This window comes from Pelophylax lessonae, assembly GCF_965119305.1.
Source record: "Pelophylax lessonae genome assembly, chromosome: 13".
In the NCBI taxonomy this organism is placed as follows: domain Eukaryota; kingdom Metazoa; phylum Chordata; class Amphibia; order Anura; family Ranidae; genus Pelophylax; species Pelophylax lessonae.
The window spans coordinates 139,807,624-139,829,326 of record NC_138780.1 but is presented as its reverse complement, the minus strand read 5'-3'; the positions used below and the strand labels follow the sequence as shown (position 1 = coordinate 139,829,326).

General features: G+C 43.2%; 1 protein-coding gene across 1 annotated transcript; it reads left to right on the top strand.

Annotated features, from left to right (window-relative positions):
• The first annotated feature begins 7,754 nt into the window (after positions 1-7,754).
• LOC309569399 (5-hydroxytryptamine receptor 1F-like) lies at positions 7,755-19,993 on the top strand. Its single transcript, XM_082275216.1, has 3 exons — positions 7,755-7,995; positions 17,392-17,552; positions 18,703-19,993. Exons 1-3 carry the CDS (start codon positions 7,800-7,802, stop codon positions 19,990-19,992), a joined length of 1,647 nt encoding a protein of 548 aa, XP_082131342.1. The 5' UTR covers positions 7,755-7,799; the 3' UTR covers position 19,993.
• Positions 19,994-21,703: the final 1,710 nt, after the last annotated feature.

Genomic DNA, 21,703 nt, shown 5'->3' with positions numbered 1-21,703 from the left:
TTTTTTAGGCCCATCAAAGGTTTTTGCCCTTTGCGGTAGAAGACCATCATTTTCAGTTTGTGGCCTTGCCCTTCGGGCTAGCCATAGCCCCACGAGTGTTCACAAAAACCCTAGCTCCAGTATTGGCTATTCTAAGGTCTCAAGGGATAGCAGTGGTAGGATACCTGGATGATCTATTATTTATAGACCGGTCGGCTTCTACTCCAATTTTGAATGTGTTCCAGGCAGTTCAGTTCTTAGAATATCTGGGTTGGATTCTGAAATTGGCAAAGTCAGCTTTGCAGCCGGTTCAGAGTTTAGAGTATCTGGGCTTCCTTGTAAACACAGTACAGGCAAAGGTGTTTTTGCCGCCAAGTAAGATCGTAGCCCTGAAGGCTCTAGTTTGGATCGTAAGAGGGAAAAAGTATCATTCTGTACGTCTTTGTATGGGGTTGCTAGGGAATATGGTATCCTCATTTGAAACAGTTCCTTATGCCCAATTCCATGCCAGATCTTTACAGAACAACATTCAGCCTGGAGCAAAAAGATCCAGGCCCTAGATTGTCGCATGTCTCTAGTACCGAGGGTCCGTCAGAGTCTAGGCTGGTGGTTGGTAGCCAGAAAATTGGAGAGGGGGAAATCCTTTCTTATAGTAGTCTGGAAGGTAGTGACTACAGATGTCAGTCTCTTCGGCTGGGGAGAAGTTCTGGAGGAAGCCACTGTCCAAGGGAAATGGTCCTGGTTAGAAAGGAGCTTCCCCATCAATATCCTGGAAATCTGAGCTTTTGTCGGGCATTAAGGTACTGGAATCCCAGACTTCGGGGATGCCCCCTGAGGGTACAATCTGACAATGCCACGGCTGTGGCCTATATCAACCATCAGGGGGCACCAAGAGTCAGTCAGCCTAGAAGGATGTGGGTCACATCCTATCCTGGGCAGAGAAATTTGTTCCATGCCTGTCAGCAGTTTTCATTCCAGGAATGGAGAACTGGCAGGCAGACTTTCTAAGTCGCCAGCAGATGTTTCCAAGGGAATGGTCCTTACATCATGAGATCTTTGCATTAATCTGTCAACGATGGGGGGTCCTGGATGTAGATCTGTTGGTATCCAGGTTCAACAACAAGTTGGAAAAACTTGTGTCCAGGACCAGGAATCCGCTCGCAGTCGGAGTGGATGCCTTGGTGACTCACTGTGTGTCAGGGTGCCAGGAAACCAGACCACACGCGAATGTGGGTATAATAAAGTAGTTTATTGAAGCAAAAAACAGTAAATGCAAGAGTGAGGAAGTGAGATTAGGAACAAGCCGGGGTCAAGTCCAGAAGAGGGTAGTCACCCAACCCAGGGTCGAGTCCAGAAGTGGGTAGTCTGCCAACCCCGGGTTGTCTGCCGATGCGGGGGTGAGAGCAAGGAGAGTCGTCAGCCAAGCCAGGTCATATACGGAGGAACATGGAGAACAGAAGACTGCTAGCAGAGATGCACCTTGGAGCACAAATGCAAGGGCAAGCACTGCAACTCATCAGGTGATAGATAATGTATAGTCAGGTGTGCAGCATCATCACTGTGCGACACACAGGCAGCAGGCAAGTGATGATGCAATCAGAGTTTATAAGAGGCAGCAGTCTGCACATGTCCAAGATGGCTGCCAACAGGAGGATAAGACCTTGACAGTACCCTCCCCTCAATGGCCCCTCCTCCGCGGAGCAAAAAACTATTTCTGAGGAATGCGAACATGGAAAGAACGGAGAAGGGCGGGAGCGTGAACATTAGCAGAGGGAACCAAGGGGCGCACCTCAGGACCATAACCCTTCCAGTGCACCAGGTATTGAACCTGACCTCGGAACAGACGAGAATCCAAGATGCTGCTAAACTCTTACTGCTCATTATTGCCCACAGGAAAGGGACAAGGGCGAGGAAGTGAAGAAGTATAGCGACTGCAAACCAGTAGCTTCAAAAGTGACATGTGAAAGACATCGGAAATAAGCATGTCAGGGGAAACACCAAGGGCATAGGCCACCGGGTTCACATTATGGAGGATGCGAAAATGACCAACAAATGGGGTGCCAGTTTTGGAGTGGGCATCGTGAGGTTGAGATTACAGGTCGACAACCACACCCTCTCCCTACCAAAGGTGCAGATAAATGTCTCCAGTCTGCCTGGAGCTTCTGACGCTGTGCAGAGACCCATAAAGACTCTTGAATTTGCACCCAAGGGGAAAGGAGGGCACAAAGATGATCCTCCACACCCGGGATGTCCTGTGGCGAGAACGACTCACAGCGAGTTGGAACCCATAACTGGCCATGAATGGAGACATTCCGGAAGACGAGTTGATGGCAGATTTTCTGGCAAACTCTGCCCAGGGTAACAGATCAACCCAATTGTCCTGATGGTCAGAGATATAGCAGCGGAGAAATTGCTCCAGAGCTTGGTTGGAACGCTCAGCAGCACCATTGGACTGCGAATGGTAGGCCGAGGAGAAGGAGAGTCGAATACCCAACTGGGAGCAAAAGGCATGCCAGAACCTAGAGACAGAACCTGGAGACAAACCTACATTCTGAATACTGCCAAAAATCCACAAAAATAGTTTGAAACCTCCAGGCAGACCTATTGCCTCTGGGATAGGTTTACTCACGGAACATGCAAGTAGATTTGGCAATTCCTTTCTACTTCCCCATGTTGTACCTCTACCTTCATATATTCCGGATACGTCTGACTTGTTGAGACATATTGAGGATATTCAGGCTCCCCCTGGTGACTTGAGGGCACCTTTGGAGGTTGTCTATGGGCGAGCAAGCAATGCCTGTAGAGGGAGGTCAAAATGGGAATCCCTATAGGAGTTCTTCCCTCTTGCTTGTGAGCCGTTTTGATGCCGGGTTGTACCTCTGGCGTGCACATTATGTTTGGCACTTTGCGCCCTGCCTGTGTGCATCATTGGTTCATGGCCAGCCCTTTGTGCTAGGCCATTGGGCGGCCACTTAGTTGGCCTTCCACCTGGCCCCACTCGGTCTCAATAATAGCAATGCGCATGAGCCCAATACACGGACGCATGCCCAATCTACCATCGGGTCTTGTGATGTCATCAGCCGGTGACCAGACCAGCAGTGCATCGCGAGGTAGGAGCAGCATTTAAAGGTTTCTTTGGCCACTATTTGCCAGACATATGGTGGTGGATGCATGCGGATGGTCACTTGGTTCATGTACGTTACATATGCCCTAGATTTCCTGTATACTATATACTAACACTGTCTATCATTCAGTCCATTATATGTTTAGTAAACAGCACAGCTACTAAGGTCTGATCTTTTAATTTTATTTATAGGACTTCATCTAAGGCTCTGTTTGTCTCCCCTCAATCTTCAAAATATACAAATCATGAGCTGACTACCTACATAGGGTAAGCTCATTCATTCCCCTTTTTTATTGGGCCCCTTATGATTCCTTAATGCTATACCTCTATATGCTTTTTTTTTTTTTAGAACATCCTCATTGGAATATACTTACCATTAAATATGTGGAAAGAAAAGTGAGACACCCTCATTTTAATGCAAATCTTTGTCTAAAACTCCAAGAGCCATCTTAGTTTTATCCATCCCACCACCAACCCAGCCTGCGATCCCTTTCTGTATGCCATGATGGTATGTATCTTATGTTGTACATGTCAATGCACCTGTCAACAATGCATTGGAATATCTTACTATTAAGGGGTCCCCTGGATCTGCTTCCATGCTCACCGGGGGGGCAGTGACCTTGGTGCTCCTTTCTGCTTGTTGATTGGGGTGACCCAGTCTTTGAGGTAAATGTCCTGATATACTTACTCTGTAATAACTGAAGACACAATGGTTTATTTTTATTAATTGAAAAAATATATCATGTACGTATGTTTTCTATTGTCATTTATAGTATGTGGTCCCCCTCTTTCGCTGCCTTCCTCTCCTGAAGGAGCGGGCAACCGTGAAACATGTCTGGAGTTTGCACGTCTACACCTACATTTGTATCAGAGGTAGTTCTTGGTTAGCACCCTCCTGGAAAGGTGTAAATGACTACATAGATGGACCCTTTTATATACTCTGTATGTGTTTCTGTGATTTTAAATTGGAATTTTGTATTTGTCAATTTTAATAAAAATCTTTTGTATTATATTCAAATTGTGTAATGTCTGAGGATGGTACTGTAAAAATCCCTTTGCCCCAACCCTCTAAACTATTTTATATATATATATATATATATATATATATATATATATATACACACACAGTATCTCACAAAAGTGCGTACACCCCTCACATTTTTGTAAATATTTTATTATATCTTTTCATGCGACAACACTGCTGAAATGATACTTTGCTACAATGTAAAGTAGTGAGTGTACAGCTTGTATAACAATGTAAATTTGCTGTCCCCTCAAGATAACTCACCACACAGCCATTAACCACTTGCCGACTGCCTAACGCCGATCTACGTCGGCAGTCAGCCCCTCACAGGCAAAGTGACGTAGGGCTACGTCACTAGCTTGTGAGGGTCTAGGGAGCGAGCGCGCGCCCCCGGAGGCGCGCTCCCGCTCCGTCACGGACCCCCCCGCGCGTGTGACCGGCGGACCCGATGTCCGCCGGTCACTCGGCGATCGGCGGGGGAGAGGGAGAATGTCAGGCAGCTTGTGTAAACAAGCCACCTGTCATTCTCCTTGCTGTTAGGATACTGATCACTCGGATCTAGTATGTAGATCCGTTGATTAGTGTCCATACAGCTCAAGCCCCAGCCAATCACAGTAGAAAGCACGCCCCTAGGGATACACACAGCCCCTCCCTCCCAAATAAAGTTAACCCCTTCACTACCAGTGTATTTTTACAGTAACAGTGCATATATATAGCACTGATTACTGTAGAAATGTCACTGGTAACCCCAAAAGTGTCAAAAATGTCAGTCAAGGGTCCGATCTGTCCGCCCCAATGTCGCAGTACCGCAAAAAAAATCGCAGATCGCCGCCATTACACGTTAAAAAAAAAAACAACAAAAATGACAGAAATCTTTCCCTTTGTTAGTAAACGCGATAACTTTTGCGCAAACCAATCAAAATACGCTTTTTGCGATTTTTTTTACCAAACATAGGTAGCATAAAACAAATTGGCCGAAAAAGTAAAAAAATTTTGATTTTTAAATTTTTTTTGGGGGGAATTTCATATAAAAAAATGTGAAAAATATTGCTATTTTTGCAAAATTGGCGCTCTTTTTTTGTTTATAGCGCGTGATCAAAAAATCGCACAGGTGATCAAATACCACCAAAAGAAAGCTCTGTTTGTGGGAAAAAAAGGACGCCAAATTCGTTTAGGTACAGCGTCGCACGACCGCGCAATTGTCCGTTAAAGTCACGCAGTGCCGAATCGCAAAATACCCCCTGGTCGGAATGGGGGTAAAATCTTCCGGGGCTTAAGTGGTTAATGTCTAAACCACTGGCAACAAAAGTGAATACACCCCTAAGTTAAAATGTCCAAATTGGGCCCAAAGTATCAATATTTTGTGTGGCCTCCATTATTTTCCAGCACTGCCTTAACCCTCTTGGGCGTGGAGTTCACCAGAGCTTCACAGGTTGCCACTGGAGTTCTCTTACACTCCTCCATGATGACATCACGGGGCTGGTGGATGTTAGAGACCTTGCGCTCCTCCACCTTCCATTTGAGGATGCCCCACAGATGCTCAATAGAGTTTAGGTCGGGAGACATGCTTGGCCAGTCCATCACCTTTACCCTCAGCTTCTTTAGCAAGTCAGTGGTCGTCTTGGAGGTGTGTTTGGGGTCGATATCATGTGGCTCAGTCTCTGAAGGGAGGGGATCATGCTCTGCTTCAGTATGTCACAGTACATGTTGGCATTCATGGTTCCCTCAATGAACTGAAGCTTCCCAGTGCCGGCAGCATTCATGCAGCCCCAGACCATGACACTCCCACCACCATGCTTGACTGTAGGCAAGACACACTTTCCTTTGTACTCCACACACGCTTGACACCATCTGAACCAAATAAGTTTATCTTGGTCTCATCAGACCACAGGACATGGTTCCAGTAATCCTTGTCCTTAGTCTGCTTGTCTTCAGCAAACTGTTTGTGGGCTTTTTTGTGCATCATCTTTAGAAGATGCTTCCTTCTGGGACAACAGCTTTGCAGACCAATTTGATGCAGTGTACAGCGTATGGTCTGAGCACTGACAGGCTGACCCCCCCACCCCTTCAACCTCTGCAGCAATGCTGGCAGCACTCATATGTCTGTTTCCCAAAGACAACCTCTGGATATGACGCTGAGCACGTGCATCTAGAAAGTTTTGACTAGAGGCACACTTGAATGTATTTGGTATACTGCCCATTATAAGTATATACTGTACTACTAAGCAAACTGCCTGTTTTGTTCAGCAAAGATAAAAAAAATTATACTACTTCATTCCAGGGTGGATTTGAGTCAAATCAAGTCAATTTAAATCCCTAGTAAACAGGCTTGATTTAAATCCTAATTTTTAAAGAGCAACTGTCAACTCAACTTCTTTGGTCGACCATGGCGAGGCCTGTTCTGAGTGGAACCTGTCCTGTTAAACCGCTGTATGGTCTTGGCCACCATGATGCAGCTCAGTTTCAGGGTCTTGGCAATCTTCTTATAGCCTAGGCCATCTTTATGTAGAGTTTTTTGCCACGAGGGGCCATGTTGAACTTCCAGTGACCAGAATGAGAGAGTGAGAGCGATAACACCAAATTTAACACACCTGCTCCCCATTCACACCTGAGACCTACTAACACTAATGAGTCATATGACACCAGGGAGGAAAAATGGCTATATATATATATACATACATATATATATATACTGTATATAGGGCAGACTTGGTAATTTTCTGTTGGTCACTTTTCTGTGTTTCTATATCATTAGACCAGCCAAAGGGTCCCTGAAAAAAAATGTATGTATCATAAATTGGATCTGCTTTAAATGGCAAATTATAGAGCAGGGGGTCTTCAAACTATGGCCCTCCAGTTGTTAAGGAACTAAAATTTCCATCATGCCTAGTCACGTCTGTACATGTCAGAGTTTTACAATGCCTCATGGGATGTGTAGTTCCCCAACAGCTGGAGGGCCATAGTTTGAGGATCCCTGTTATAGAGGATTACAGGGAGAGGTATGGATACTTGGCAAGTTTCTATACTAGAAACAAAATTAACATTGATGAAAATTGTAGTGTGTTTACACTGTCCCTATCACTAAAATGTTTATTAGTTATCACATATGAGTTATCACACTTACCAAACTAATTTTCTTTAAGTTTTTTTTTTTTTTGCCTCCTATCCACTGCATCGACATCATTAATGCTCTCAAATATATTATTGTAGATAATATTTGTACCTGCATATCAACCACTCTCTTTTGCACAGATATGATGAAAACATCACATTATCATCTCAATTTCCCAGCGTATGACTCCGTCAGCCGTTGTCGTCACTGTATTGCAGGTTTCCATGGCTCCCTGTTCATCTTTTCACAGCGTCTTCGCTTTTTCCTGTCATAGGGTTGCTTTGCTCCTTGCTAGGACCCATGGACATTAACACTGCTCTACAGGTCAGCTTGGCACCTATTATAAAATCCTACTATTTTTATCAGCACTTTATTTAAATTTGAATTGACTCATCCATGACTACGCTACCTCTTCCTTTTCTCTACTGTTTGTTATACCTAAATGCGTATGGAGATGAAGATTAAGCTATTATATAAGCTGGATGACAACCGGTGCTTTGGCCAATGTACTTATATAGTGTAACTTTGTCATAAAATGCAGTGTTGGAAAGACTGTAGCAATGGATGCAAAGCAAGGCTGCAATGTCTCTTCCTTCTCTTGCAATTGGGAAAATTCTTCTAATTTATTAAATGACTTATTCTTGCCATCAAGAACAACAAATGATAGCACAGAAGAATTGAAGTATGGTTCAAGGTTCCTACTGCATGGAATTTTGGGAGTGTTCATGATAGTGATGTGTATTACAGCAGCAGCAGGTGAGTCTTGGTTGTGAAATGGATTTTCGCATATTGAAGTTGCCTTTTTTTTTTTGTAATAGTTGATAAAATACCTGCTTTTCGCTTTGCTATATGTGCTCTCCTATGGGCTTTCTAAGCATAGGTTCTTGAACCAATGTATGGGCAGCCCACAGAGAACTCAACAGCTCCCCAGTACAGAGGCAGTTTTCAGCCTGGTTAAGGCAAAGCCATTTTAAATAAAGTCAGGACACTGAACTGCTGCAAGCTGTTGAACTTACATGGCTGATCTGGGTTTGCATTTACAGTTATTGTAGGCCCCACAATTTCATTAGAGCTGAAATTATGAAAAAAAAAAAAAATTATAAAGCCCCATGAAAAAGGGTTTTGATTTTTTTAATCATCATCATCATTTCTGTTCCAGTTTATGAAAATATAATGCATATACAGTATCTCCATTTAAACATTTGCTTTGGTATTAAATCGCATCACTGTTTGAAACTCGTATTAGTGGTTACAACAAAGAGAATGTATAGTGTTTTCTTTATATATTTAATGTAGCACTGTCCCCGTAGGGCTTGCTGTATGATGACTTGTTGGGCATCCTCTGATTACCAGCACACAATCACTTAGGGTACAATTTACACATTCGTCCTTACTGCCAACGGCTCGTTGCTCAATAAACAGCGCAGGGGTTTTGTTTTTTTGGTGTTTATTTTGAAACTTGGATGGGAGAAGGAAATAGTGGGATACTCCAACTGGAACTATTTACATTGGATAAGGACAACTCTCACTTGGCCTCACCAGGTTGCTTGTGAAAGCAGCTGCACTGCTTGAACCATACTGCCACATGTATGGAAAGGGTTAAGTCTCCTTGCTTCCTCTCTCTCCAGTAATAGACTTGGTGAGCTACATTATCTTTGGGATATACTCTAGCATCCCCTTTACTGACACCCGTCCACTGACTCTTCTAGCTGCAGGGGTGGTCCCCCTCAGGTCCGGCCCCCTGACACAGATGTGTATGCACTGTACTGCAGAATCAGATCCCTCAGTGTCTCCCCTTCCAGTCAGCTTCACAGGACCTCTGGGTTCAGTTCCTCTCTAGCTCTCTCTAGGCCCTCAGGTCAACTACCTGAGGGTGGCTGCATGGCACCTCTACAGAGGAAGAGGCAGCCGCTCCCTCCCTTGGGGACTCCGCTATACAGCCAAAAGACTCCCCCCCCCCCCCGAGCACATGTGCTCCTGGCATTTATATAGTATCCCAGCATGCATAGAGGCACTTTCCTCTGTCAAATCACCAGGGCTGTATTAAGCACCTGTGCACTCATTTGTCTGGTTTCCTACCACTGTCCAACATGCCTCCCTATTGGACCAGTGTGAAACACTCTGCAGACAGACTGGGTTGCACCTGAGCACATTGAAGAGACCTCACTAACAGATCCTGGTCTCTGGTAGGCAGAGAACAATATAGATTTACCTGCAATCCCTCTGGTAAGCATACAGGATTTAAAACTATACTTTCTCTCTAGCACCTACCTAGGAGGGTGCTACATCAATATAGCCAGGATTAAAAAAAAATATATATATATATATATATATATATATATATATATATATATATATATATATATGTTTAATTTTTTTGTTAGGGTAAAATGGAATATTGCACAGTCTTATTTCCTGTCCTACCTAATACGTATAACAAGCTGGAAATTTACATATATGAACAGATCAGTGATTCAGTCCCTATCAGGCAGCTTCTTTTGTGGTTTCAGTGAGAAAGCTTACTACTGCTGTGACAGCTTAAGGTAGATGTAAACCTGAACTGAATTACATTTAGTTTATTAAAAGGGCTATGTAAATAAACATAATCCTATTTTTTAAACACCTTTTTAATTTTTATTTTGTTTTATCCTTTGTTGTACATCAGTGTTGCTGATCTCCTACGGTCAGTTACTGCATGATATTTCTCAGGGCAATTTTCCTGATAGTGACATCATTAGACCATACCTGCACAATGTGTGTTGAAATGACCACATGTAATGTCCACTGGTTGCCTGTTTTACCTGCTGGCAGTGCAAGAAAACTGTTGGGCGACAGGGACAGAGCATTGTCACTCTGGAACAAGATGTGCCTGAGTAAAAACCTTTGTTACAGAATCACTAGGTCTTGTTTAATGAAAGTTGCAAAATTAAAAATATTAATAAAAAAATAAAAAATAAGAATTTTAAGAATTAACATAAGTTAAAGCCCAGGTCTGGGCTTTAGACCACTGGGCTTCAGACCACTTCCCCAGTGCTTCCTCCTCAGGCCCATTACATGGCTTGCAGTATCCTCCTTTTCTTCTCCTGGTGGTGGGCATTCCTCGATGAATCAGATAGAAAGCTGACATGTTGATGAAAACACTCTCTCTGGCTGTTCTGTAAATGAAAGGGACCGAGTGGACACCCCTTCGGGGGAAGGGTACTGATGTCTTACGCTAACAGTATGTCCTCAGTCTTCTGTGATCTAGGTATAACTTGCAGCACCACTCTAAGCTGAGACAAAGGTCTCCCTGCTGGTTGCAGTGAAGGGAGCAGGCGTATATATGCACCATTCAGGGGTGTAGAAGCATCAACGGAGAAAGGAAGAAACACTGCTTACTGACCCAGTGCATAAATATATGTGAATGAGTGTGACCTCGGGTGTGACTGGAGCAACCCTGGCTGAGGTAGGGATCGATCGATCATCGGCAAGGCTGATTTATTGAGGGCCGATATGCACTTTCCCCGATATATCGGAATCGGCCCCGGAAGTTACCGATATTGCCAATATTTTCGTGACGTCATTCTGCCTTCTTAGGCCACATCCCTCGCCTTGGATAGCCTCGTCTGGAGTCGGGACTAGACTCCCAGGAGTGTATCACAGCCATACACCCACCCACGGCAGCCCGGTGCCAGACAGCCACCCACACCCACAGGCCCTGTACCAGCCAGCCACCCACAGGCCTTGTACCAACCAGCCACCCACATCCCCTGTGCCAGCCGGCCAACCACCACAGGGTGCCAGCCAGCCACCCACCCACCACAGGGTGCCAGACAGCCAGCCACCCACAGGCACTGTACCAGCCAGCCACCCACAGGCCTTGTACCAGCCAGCCACAGGTACTGTACCAGCCAACCACCATAGGCCCTGTACCAGCCAGCCACCCACAGCCCCTGTGCCAGCCACCCACCACAGGGTGCCAGGCAGCCAGCCACCCATCACAGGGTGCCAGGCAGCCAGACACCCACCATCACAGGGTGCCAGACAGCCAGACACCCACTACAGGGTGCCAGCAAGCCAGCCACCCACCACAGGGTGTCAGGCAGCCAGCCACCCACCACCACAGGGTGCCATACAGCCAGTCATCCACCACAGGGTGCCAGACAGCCAGCCACCCACCACCACAGGATGCCAGACAGCCAGCGACCCACCCACCCACCAACCACAGGGTGCCAGACAGCCAGCCACCCACCACAGGGTGCCAGCAAGCCAAACACCCACCACAGGGTGCCAGCCAGCCACCCACCACCACAGGGTGCCAGACAGCCAGCCATCCACCCACCACAGGGTGTCAGACAGCCAGCCACCCACCACAGGGTGCCAGACAGCCAGCCACCCACCACAGGGTGCCAGACAGCCAACTATCCACCACAGGGTGCCAGCCAGCCACCCACCACAGGGTGCCAAAAATTGTCTTTATTTTTTAAAACTCTAAATGTACAAAATATCGGCCGATACCGATATGCGATGGCCAAAATATGCGATGAACAAAAAACTGATATCGGTCGATCCCTAGGCTGAGGCCACACTTATTCACACCCTCAGACTTCTGGTTTGAGTGTAGGCACGTTTGCACTGCCTGCATGCTAAAGTCCCAGTTTTAGCATGTGGGCATAGTTTAGTTTTAGTTGCAGAGCGCTGCAGCGAGGGATCAACTTCATTCATGTCTCTGCACAGCAGCAGACCGCACTGCTATGGCACGACATTCGGTGCCTCTCAATGTGCTGTGTTAAAATGCTACATTCATTTTACTGAAGCTAACCACACTACACCTCTCGGTTGTGTTGCAGTGTGATTGGGACACATAGAAAACAATTGTGTCCTAGCAACGGCTAACATTTACCCAGTGCAGAGAAATGCCAGTCATCACAGTGTAACCGAACCCTGAGACTTGGCCTCATTTAACCCAGAGGACTAATGACATCTTGTAATGTAAAACAAGAAGGTCACACTTCTGAAATGACTGCAAGGAGTCTACGGTTATTAAAAAAAAAAAAAAAAAATCCTAGATTTAAAGCTGATTTAATTTTTGGTGATTGGGCTAATATACTGTACAGAAGTTAATTATGTTTGACATTTTTACATATTACAGTAATACCTTGGTTTTGCGAGCATAATTATTTCCGGAAACATGCTTGTAATCCAAAGCACTCTTATATCAAAGCGAATTTCCCCATAAGACATAATGGAAACTCAGATGATTCGTTCCACAACCATTTATTCATATAAAAATGATTACAGCAATACAAAATACAGTATAAAGTATACTGTAAAAATAAAACAAATTAACCTTCACTTCAAAATACAGTACTATACAGTAATATGTAAAGCACCATACCTTTGTGGTGAAAAAAAGTTTTAATGTAAAAAAAAAAAAGAAGGCTTCTAGATCCTTATGACAATCCCCATTTGATTAATACAATACATTTCATCCAGCAAATGGAGGACTGTTTACATCACCAGGCCGACAGGGAAGTTAGATCCTGTCTGACAGTTTTCTATATGGTGCCTCTCCTGGGCTTGCATGTGGTATACACTGCATTCGCCCATTGTGGTTCTAGGGTGCAGTACTACTTCATACTGTAGATGAACTGCATTTAGGTTCCCATACTCACATGGGCCTTGGCCCTCTCAGTGTGCAGGTCCACATATATTTGGGGTTCCATTAACTGCAGAACTCAGGGACACTGTAGACATCACTTCTGCGTGTTACGTCTGCCCACCCAGCCAGGAGTGTCTCAGAGTTCTGCAAGAAGCACTGGGAGCCACCAGCGCCCGGGGACCTCTGGCCACATTAAAAACTGTATACTGTACACCAGTGGCTTTACTGTACAGTACAGTACATATAAACCAGCGGCTTTGGAATCACACCAGACTCCTTAACATTGTGAGTGTTATTCTTTTTTTTACATTAAAACTACTGCTAGTATATCAAGACAGCGCTCACACACCCAGGCAACAATTAAAAAAAAAACTTTGCTCCTCATGGTAGAATAAAAAACATGCAAAGTTGCCTAAAATATTGGATTATTATATTATTAAGCAAGCAAAACCTAAGGACTTGCCTATTAGTCACTATAAACTAATACATATGGTTTTATATTATAAAAAAAAAAAAAATGGAACATGGTTTTAAAGGAATGGAAAAGTTAAAAGAAAGTTAAAAGAAAAAAAAAACGTGCAAATTTACCCAGTATCGTGCCTAAGGCATGCTGCATATGCTGCAAGAAAAAAGCTCATAGAAAAAACAGGGACAACCAGAACCAAAGAGGGGGAAGGCCCTAAAGCACCATATAAGAGTAAACAGGGTATAAATGAAATAGTTCCCTAAAAAATACTGACACAGAAATATATCAAAATGACAATAATTTATTAGAAATACAATGTAATCCAATGTGAAAGAAAAAAAGGAACCAAACCTTCCCCTTGATCACAGTAAAAAACAGACTATATAGTCATTAAAAACAAGAACACATGCACCCCACACACATATTGCTGCGAACCACCAAAAGAGCATATATAGAATAATTGATGTCTAAGATAATCAAATCAAAATCATGGGTCAAACCAGGGCTATCACACAAAGCCAATCAGTGTCAGGACCCTTACACATGCAAGGATGGACATCGGCTGAAACCAGTGAAGGATCCAGGCACTAAGCTAAGGTTGATGAATATAGCCGCTGGATAGATACACACACACAGGCAGACCAAAATTGCACGTCCCAACCAATTCGGCAAGGGACCAGTACTGTCTGGGTGTGGTAAGCCAGCCAACAAGATGGAGCCTGTCTAACACTGGAAGTAAAGCATTACCTCATTAAGCAGGAAATGCACAGCAAAGCCATATCTCAAAGAGAAAGGGCATAAAAAGAGGGGGCTCTAACAATTCCAGTAATAGACAGAAAGGAGCCTAGCATAATCACATAAAAAATTCCAATATCCATATAATACATAAATTAATTGGGTAGGTGTGAACTAGGCAATAAATAGTGTATTCATATAACCAGTTCCTTCTGAGAGGCAATCGATACTCTAAATGGAATGAAGAGAATGATGTCCCACATGGAGAGAAAAGAAAAAAGCTCACCAACTGGAGACGGAGGATTAAGATGATATCTGTGTGACCACTAAATCTTCTTCTCAAAACATTTTAGCACTTGAAACAAATGATAAATTCTTCATGCGGTGGTATTTGGCCCTGGTAAGGATCTTTAAGTTTCTGGTTATCCCCATGTGTTTCTGTACCTGTGGTCAAGAGGACCCGCCCGCACATATCTGGTGGATCAGTCCTATGTGCAGCAATTTTGGACTGGGATTTTTCGAATGGCATCTACCCCGATCAGCACCACACTGGATCTAGATCCATCCCTTGAGTTGCTGAACCATAATACTCTGAACTGTACCAGAGCCCAGTTTCGTCTTATATTCCAGGTCATGACAGCAGCCAAACAAACCAAAGCACAAACTTGGAAGTCCTCTACACTTTGCTTTGTTGAAACCAAGCATAGGTTCACCAAGGCTATGATCCATAGTAACATTGAAGCAAGCAATCAAGATAAAATTCCTCAACATCTTAAAGTCTGGCAACCCTGGGTGGATAGTCTTCTACTACCTGGTTTCGATGAGTCTCTCCTGGAACCCTGAGTCCTCATCTTTTGCAGTTGTTATAGCTTGAGTCTTGTGTTTGCTCGGAGCAGTCGGCCTCTCTCTCTTTTTTCTATTCTCTATCTTCTCTTTCTTTCTCTTCTTCTTCTTGACTTTTCCCTACAACCCCATACCTTTAACCACTTGCCGACTGCCTAACGCCGATCTACGTCGGCAGTCAGCCCCTCACAGTCAAAGTGACGTAGGGCTACGTCACTAGCTTGTGAGGGTCTAGGGAGCGAGCGCGCACCCCGGAGGCGCGCTCCCGCGTGGTCACGGACCCCCCCGCGCGTGTGACCAGCGGACCCAATGTCTGCCGGTCACTCGGCGATCGGCGGGGGAGAGGGAGAATGTCAGGCAGCTTGTGTAAACAAGCCACCTGTCATTCTCCTCGCTGTAAAGACACTGATCAAACGGATCTAGTATGTAGATCCGTTGATCAGTGTCCTTACAGCTCAAGCCACAGCCAATCACAGTAGAAAGCACGCCCCTAGGGATACACACAGCCCCTCCCTCCCAAATAAAGTTAACCCCTTCACAACCAGTGTATTTTTACAGTAACAGTGCATATGTATAGCACTGATTACTGTAGAAATGTCACTGGTAACCCCAAAAGTGTCACAAATGTCAGTCAAGGGTCCGATCTGTCCGCCCCAATGTCGCAGTACCGCAAACAAAATCGCAGATCACCGCCATTACGCGTTAAAAAAAAAAACAACAAAAATGACAAAAATCTTTCCCTTTGTTAGTAAACGCAATAACTTTTGCGCAAACCAATCAAAATACACTTTTTGCAATTTTTTTTACCAAACATATGTAGCATAAAACAAATTGGCCGAAAATTTTAAAAAATTTTGATTTTTACTTTTTTTTGGGGGGAATTTCATATAAAAAAATGTGAAAAATATTGTTATTTTTGCAAAATTGACGCTCTTTTTTTGTTTATAGCGCGTGATCAAAAAATCGCACAGGTGATCAAATACCACCAAAAGAAAGCTCTGTTTGTGGGAAACAAAGGACGTCAAATTTGTTTAGGTACAGCGTCGCACGACCGCGCAATTGTCCGTTAAAGTCAAGCAGTGCCGAATCGCAAAATACCCCCTGGTCAGGAAGGGGGTAAAATCTTCCGGGGCTTAAGTGGTTAAACCACTGGAACGTGATAATACGAGTTATTGCTTCTGCATACCCCCTGTTTACCAGTGCTGACTACTTTTGTAATTGTTTTGTTATTGATTCTACTGACATTTGTTTTTCATATGTTCTAAAGGCCTTGTACCTCCCTTTTCATTATGTATTTTGCATATTGTGCAAGTTCTGCACTGACAATTTTTTTTTTTTTTTTTAAGTCCTTCAACTGTAAGTACACTGTATTCTACACTTTAAATTGGATTAAGCTCTGTATCCTTCTTCATAACAACAATAAAGAAAACAGGGAAAAAACTCACCAAAATACACAGGGCGTATGTAGCACCCTTCCCTCACTGCTGCCACCCACCCTAGTGCTTCTATCGGCAATTTGAGACTGTCAAAATGACAACCGGGACTTGCTTTATTAAAAGAGCAAACAGCTCTAGCCACCGCTGTCAGAAATGAACCTTCCAGTTTGTTTGTAAACACTGTTCAGTAGATACAGATTCAGAGATACAGATTAACATAAATAACATTTACTGTTTCATTCATCTGCAGATCAAAGGAGCAGGCTTCAATCTGAATATGATGTCAGTTAAAGCAACAATACCCAGTAAAAAATTAAAAATAAAACGCTTTTTTTTTTCTCTAAATAGAATTTGTTTCTAGTTAACTGCTTATTAACCCCTAGTTAGTTAATGCTAATTATCCCCCCCCCCTTTTCTCCCCTTACCTATTTTTTTCTGTTAATTTTTAATCTCTGATTTCTTTACAAATCATTAATATTTTAACTTAACATTTTGTTTGTTACTTTTCATAATTTAATATTTAATGTATTCTTTTTTGCATTAAAAAAAAAGTGTGAAATTCAAAGAAATTCCTTTAATTTATTCAATTAATTTGTAAATAACTTTGCAATGCTTCCTACCAGAATCAAACTTTTAAGTGCAATTTTAAATACATTTTCATGTTTATCTACAGTAATACTAATTGTTTTAAGTAATAATGATCTCCGTAGAAAAAGGTGAATTTGTTTTTATACAGTTATACTGTATCTATAGATTACAAAGAAATGAATATAGTTTCTTCAAAAAAGGCCTTGTTTGTCCTTAAAACCAGTATAATAATAATAATAATATTACTGTAATAACAAAGTTATTCTCCAAAAGGAAAGTCCTAAGCAAAAACGTAAAAACTGTTTAGATCCATAATACATTAATATGAATACATTTTTTCATAACTTGACTACATGAAACATGTTCCTCAGCTCTTCTTGTATTTAATCCGCTTGAAATTATCTTTTACATAATTCAAATCAAATTTTCTCTTTTTCCCATAGGAAATCTTCTGGTTATCATTATAATTGTAGCAACAAAACATTTCCATTCGGCGACATCAATCTTTCTGATTAACCTGGCCATCAGTGATTTTCTTGTGGGCACTGGAATAATGCCATTGGTGGCTACTTCAGTCATATACAACAAATGGTCAAATCACCAGGTAAGAGGAAGCAACTTTTCAGGTACATGTTGTATTGGGTGGACCATTATTTACTAACGACGAGCAGAATGATCCAACCAAGCAACAATTTAGCTTAGATTAAAACAATTAACATGAACTGGATGTTTGCCAGTGATCCTTGATTTACTTTGAAATGTTTAAGAAATGTGGAACAATGGGGTATGTATCATATAATGTTATAATTAGTGGAGGTATGTGCTGTTTATAACACACAGGACAACGTGTAGAGTGAAGCCATATGGTGTATTGCACATACTGCAGAGTGTGCAAAGTGGCATGTAGAGTGCCATGTACAGATTATAAATCAAAGGACAATTCCCAGAGTGGAATGGTGTGACAGTGATCACATTATTTTCTAAAAACAAACATTTTTGAGTGACATTGATTGGTGTCCAATGTCAAATCTCCAAAACCGGAGACAGCGCTTGAAAAGAAACAGACAAATGACCACTATAGGTGTGCATGCACAGCTGGCACACAGATAGGTAAGATGAGTGTGTGACATCTATGACATTTTTCATAAAGAGCTGCCATTTTCTATGATCCCAACAGATCTTAGCGCTGTACATGTCCTGCAGCTTATTATAACAAGTCCCCTCATAACTAGCTTGGGGAAGAGACCCTGTAACGCCCTTTAGTCCCCTCCCCATTCTTCTTGCCCCGTGTCTAGTAGCCCCAATATCTATTGCCATGGAACCAGGTATACACTCTGGAAACTTCAAAGTCATGGAACATGGATCACAAAAATGAATCTGCCCCTTGGTTGCTTCATAGAAGCCGCACACATAATATCCAGCATCCTCCAAGCCACCACAAAATAATCTGTAACCATCTTTCAAAACAGTGATGGCTGAAGTTGTTTTCACACTATTGTGAAACTACGCTTACATATTTTAGCCTTTCTGGACCTCAATCAAGGGCCATGGCTGAGGCCAGAAATATCTGAAAACATTTAGGAGTAATTGTTTGAATACTGAGCCTGCTACATCAAAAAAAGAATTTCAAATATATACATTGTAGATACAGTATGTGATAGTGTTTTTTAAAAATTGGCATTTTATTTTGCTATGTTGTCTCATACATGGACAACTTATTTGTGTAATCTGACATGTCTTGTAATGTGTTACAGTATTTGTGTTCGTATATGGGATCGGCTTTTGTGGTGTACTGCACATCCTCGGTGCTGACATTGTCCGCCATTGCCTTGGACCGGTACAGAGCCATTATAGACTGTTTTCAATACAGCACTCAAGCAACAATGAAACGAGCCATCAGTACAGTCATCTGGATTTGGACTCAAGCCATTTTTTCTGGATTCCCACCTTTAGTAGGTTGGGGCCAGTTTAAGTATCTGCCATCCACCTTCAGCTGCTCTGTGAATTGGGCACACAGTCCTACTTACACTGGCTTTATAATGTCCTGCTCTTTTCTATTGCCAACATGCATCATGGTCTTTTGTTACATCCGCATTGTACAAGTTGCAAGAGATCATGCCAGACGTATACACAACATTGAGTGCCAGCTCCAGAAAAATGTCAAGGCCAATACAGCCTTTCTGGACAAAATATCTCTTAAAAATGCTGAAAAGATTATAGCAGACCCCGACACAGATGGCTCTCATAAGAGCACTGATGTATCCTGCGCACCAGTTTCTGGGTGTTTGCCAAGCGAGAAGCAAGATATATTTACAATGTACAATACACCTGGAAAGGAACACAATGGCACCTTCCGCCTGTTTTTAGTTATTTTAGTTTTCTTTTGCTGCTGGGTGCCATACATCATTGTCTGCATTCTACAATCCATCTCACAGAAGAGTCGGCAAAAGGGTCTCCCCGCACTGGTGGAAACCATTTCTGCCTGGTTAGCTTTACTGAACTCAGCCATCAACCCCCTTCTTTATGCTCTCTTGAGCAAAAGGTTCAGACGAGCTCTTTCTGGTATAAAACAAAAAACATTTTTCAAAATTAATTTTTTCTTACAAAGTTTGCTTGCAGTAGTAAATTATGGAAACAACTCTTCAAATGTAAAGCCCATACAACTGCCAAGACCTCAGAAGCATGCAAATCACTGGGACAATCGAATGCATGTGCATAGTATCTCCATGTTTAGTATTGCATCATTTGCAGAGACTGGTCTAGAAGAAGAGGGTAGCATTCCTATTAAATTTAATAGGATGGAATCATCTGCCATCTGGAGATCACAGCTCAATGCGAGTTGTTCTGATTTACACCATGAAAGCCTTCTGTTCAAACCAGAGCCTCTACTGAAACAATATTTGGACATCCCAGGCTTAACGTTTGAGCCACTTAGTTCTTGTCCAATGAAAGAAGAAAACAATGTTGACTCTCCAGTATTTGTATTTGGCAATATTACTATAAAAATCAAAGAAAATAACTACGTTTGTGAGGCACAGTCTTAAAATTGTGTGGACAACAGTATTATTGTGTGTATAGAAAAAAAACATACTTAAACATGATATGACTTTATTTCTTCAGCTACAGGATCGCCAAAGCTATGTTCTTTTCATCCCTAACAACACACAAAGAATAATTGACAAAAGATACAGATTTTGGTGCAATTCATTTTGGGCAAATGTATTAATTTACTACATTCTGCAAAGCTTCTGCAGTATCATTTTCTAGAACACATGAGAAGACAAGATTTACTTCAATTGTACTTTAAGGCTTAGTCAATAAATGGTGCAAATTACAAAAGGGATTTGTGGAGAGTGGTGTCATAATGGCAACCACTCAGATTTCTGGTTACTGCATACATTTTTCTGAGGTCACTTTGACATACCTGTATATGGATTTTTCTTTTAGTAAAAACTCTTTATTTGCATGTCTACCATATAGATCTAAACACCGGATAGTATACCTTACCAGTTTAATTCTAACTCTCAGTTCCACCCATTTGTTCTCCTGGACCATAGTGTCACTACTAAACCAATCGATTTAACAGTTTTAAACCAAATTACATTCCTAGCGTTGCCAGGAATGTAACTGTTACGTTGGTTGTGCTCTCAACCAAACCGCCAAATCATCAAATGGCTGTTGTCATAACTGATCACATGTGCAGTATCATGGCAGTTGAAGATCAAACAAAGGCCAAGATGGCAGCTTCCTTGGCTGAAAACGATAGAAGGATTTAGTTCTGCTTTAAAGCGGAATTCCACCCAAAAGTGGAACTTCCGCTTTAGGGAGTCCTGACCCCCCGACATGCCACATTTGGCATGTCATTTTTTGGGGGGGGGAGCGGGTACCTAGTTTTGACAGGTACCCGCTCCCACTTCCGCTCGGAGCGCCGCGGCGCCCTGAGCGGAAGTTCTCCTCTCCCCCTCCCTCCCTGCAATCTTCTGGGACACGTCAGAGGTCCCAGAAGATTGCCGGCCAATCACGGCGCGCAGCGCGACTCGCGCATGCGCAGTGGGTACCCGGCTGTGAAGCCGCAAACTGTAACAGCCGGGTGCCCACAGCAGTGATGCCGGCGCCGAGGGAGAGGATCGAGGCTTCCGGAGGCCGCATCGCTGGACCATTGGACAGGTGAGTAAATGGCTGGAACTCCGCTTTAAGTGTTGATGTACAATGAGTCAAATAAGACACATTTAAACTGACTTGATTAGATCTTTAACATAATACACAAACATTCCACCTTCAAGTGGGACTTTAATGGCTCAAAAAATGGTACTTAGCTTAAAATATAAAGTTAACCACTTACCGCAAAGTGACGTACCCGCACGTCGGCTGACTTTGCCCAGTTATACCGGGATGATGCCTCTAGCTAGAGGCATCAATCCAGTACCGTTGTTTAGTGCCGGCGGTTGGCTTTCTGGCGGTAATGATTGATGCGGCTCGGGAGCCGCTCGATCCTTACCCCGGCGAGCGGGAGGGGACGTCCCCCCCTCCCGCCGCCTTCCGCCGCTCTGCCCGGGTCTCCCGTCCCACCGGGAGACCCGAGCAACCAGCCGGCACCTTCACCGGCTGGATGGAGTCCCGATCTAAGCCGGATGCGGCTTTGATCGGGTCTCCGATGATGTAACCCGGAGGTGGCGTCCATGACGTCACTTCGGGGTTACTCGGCTGCTAAAGGCGGCAGATTCAAAAAGTGAGTGTATTCAAAAATGCAGTTTT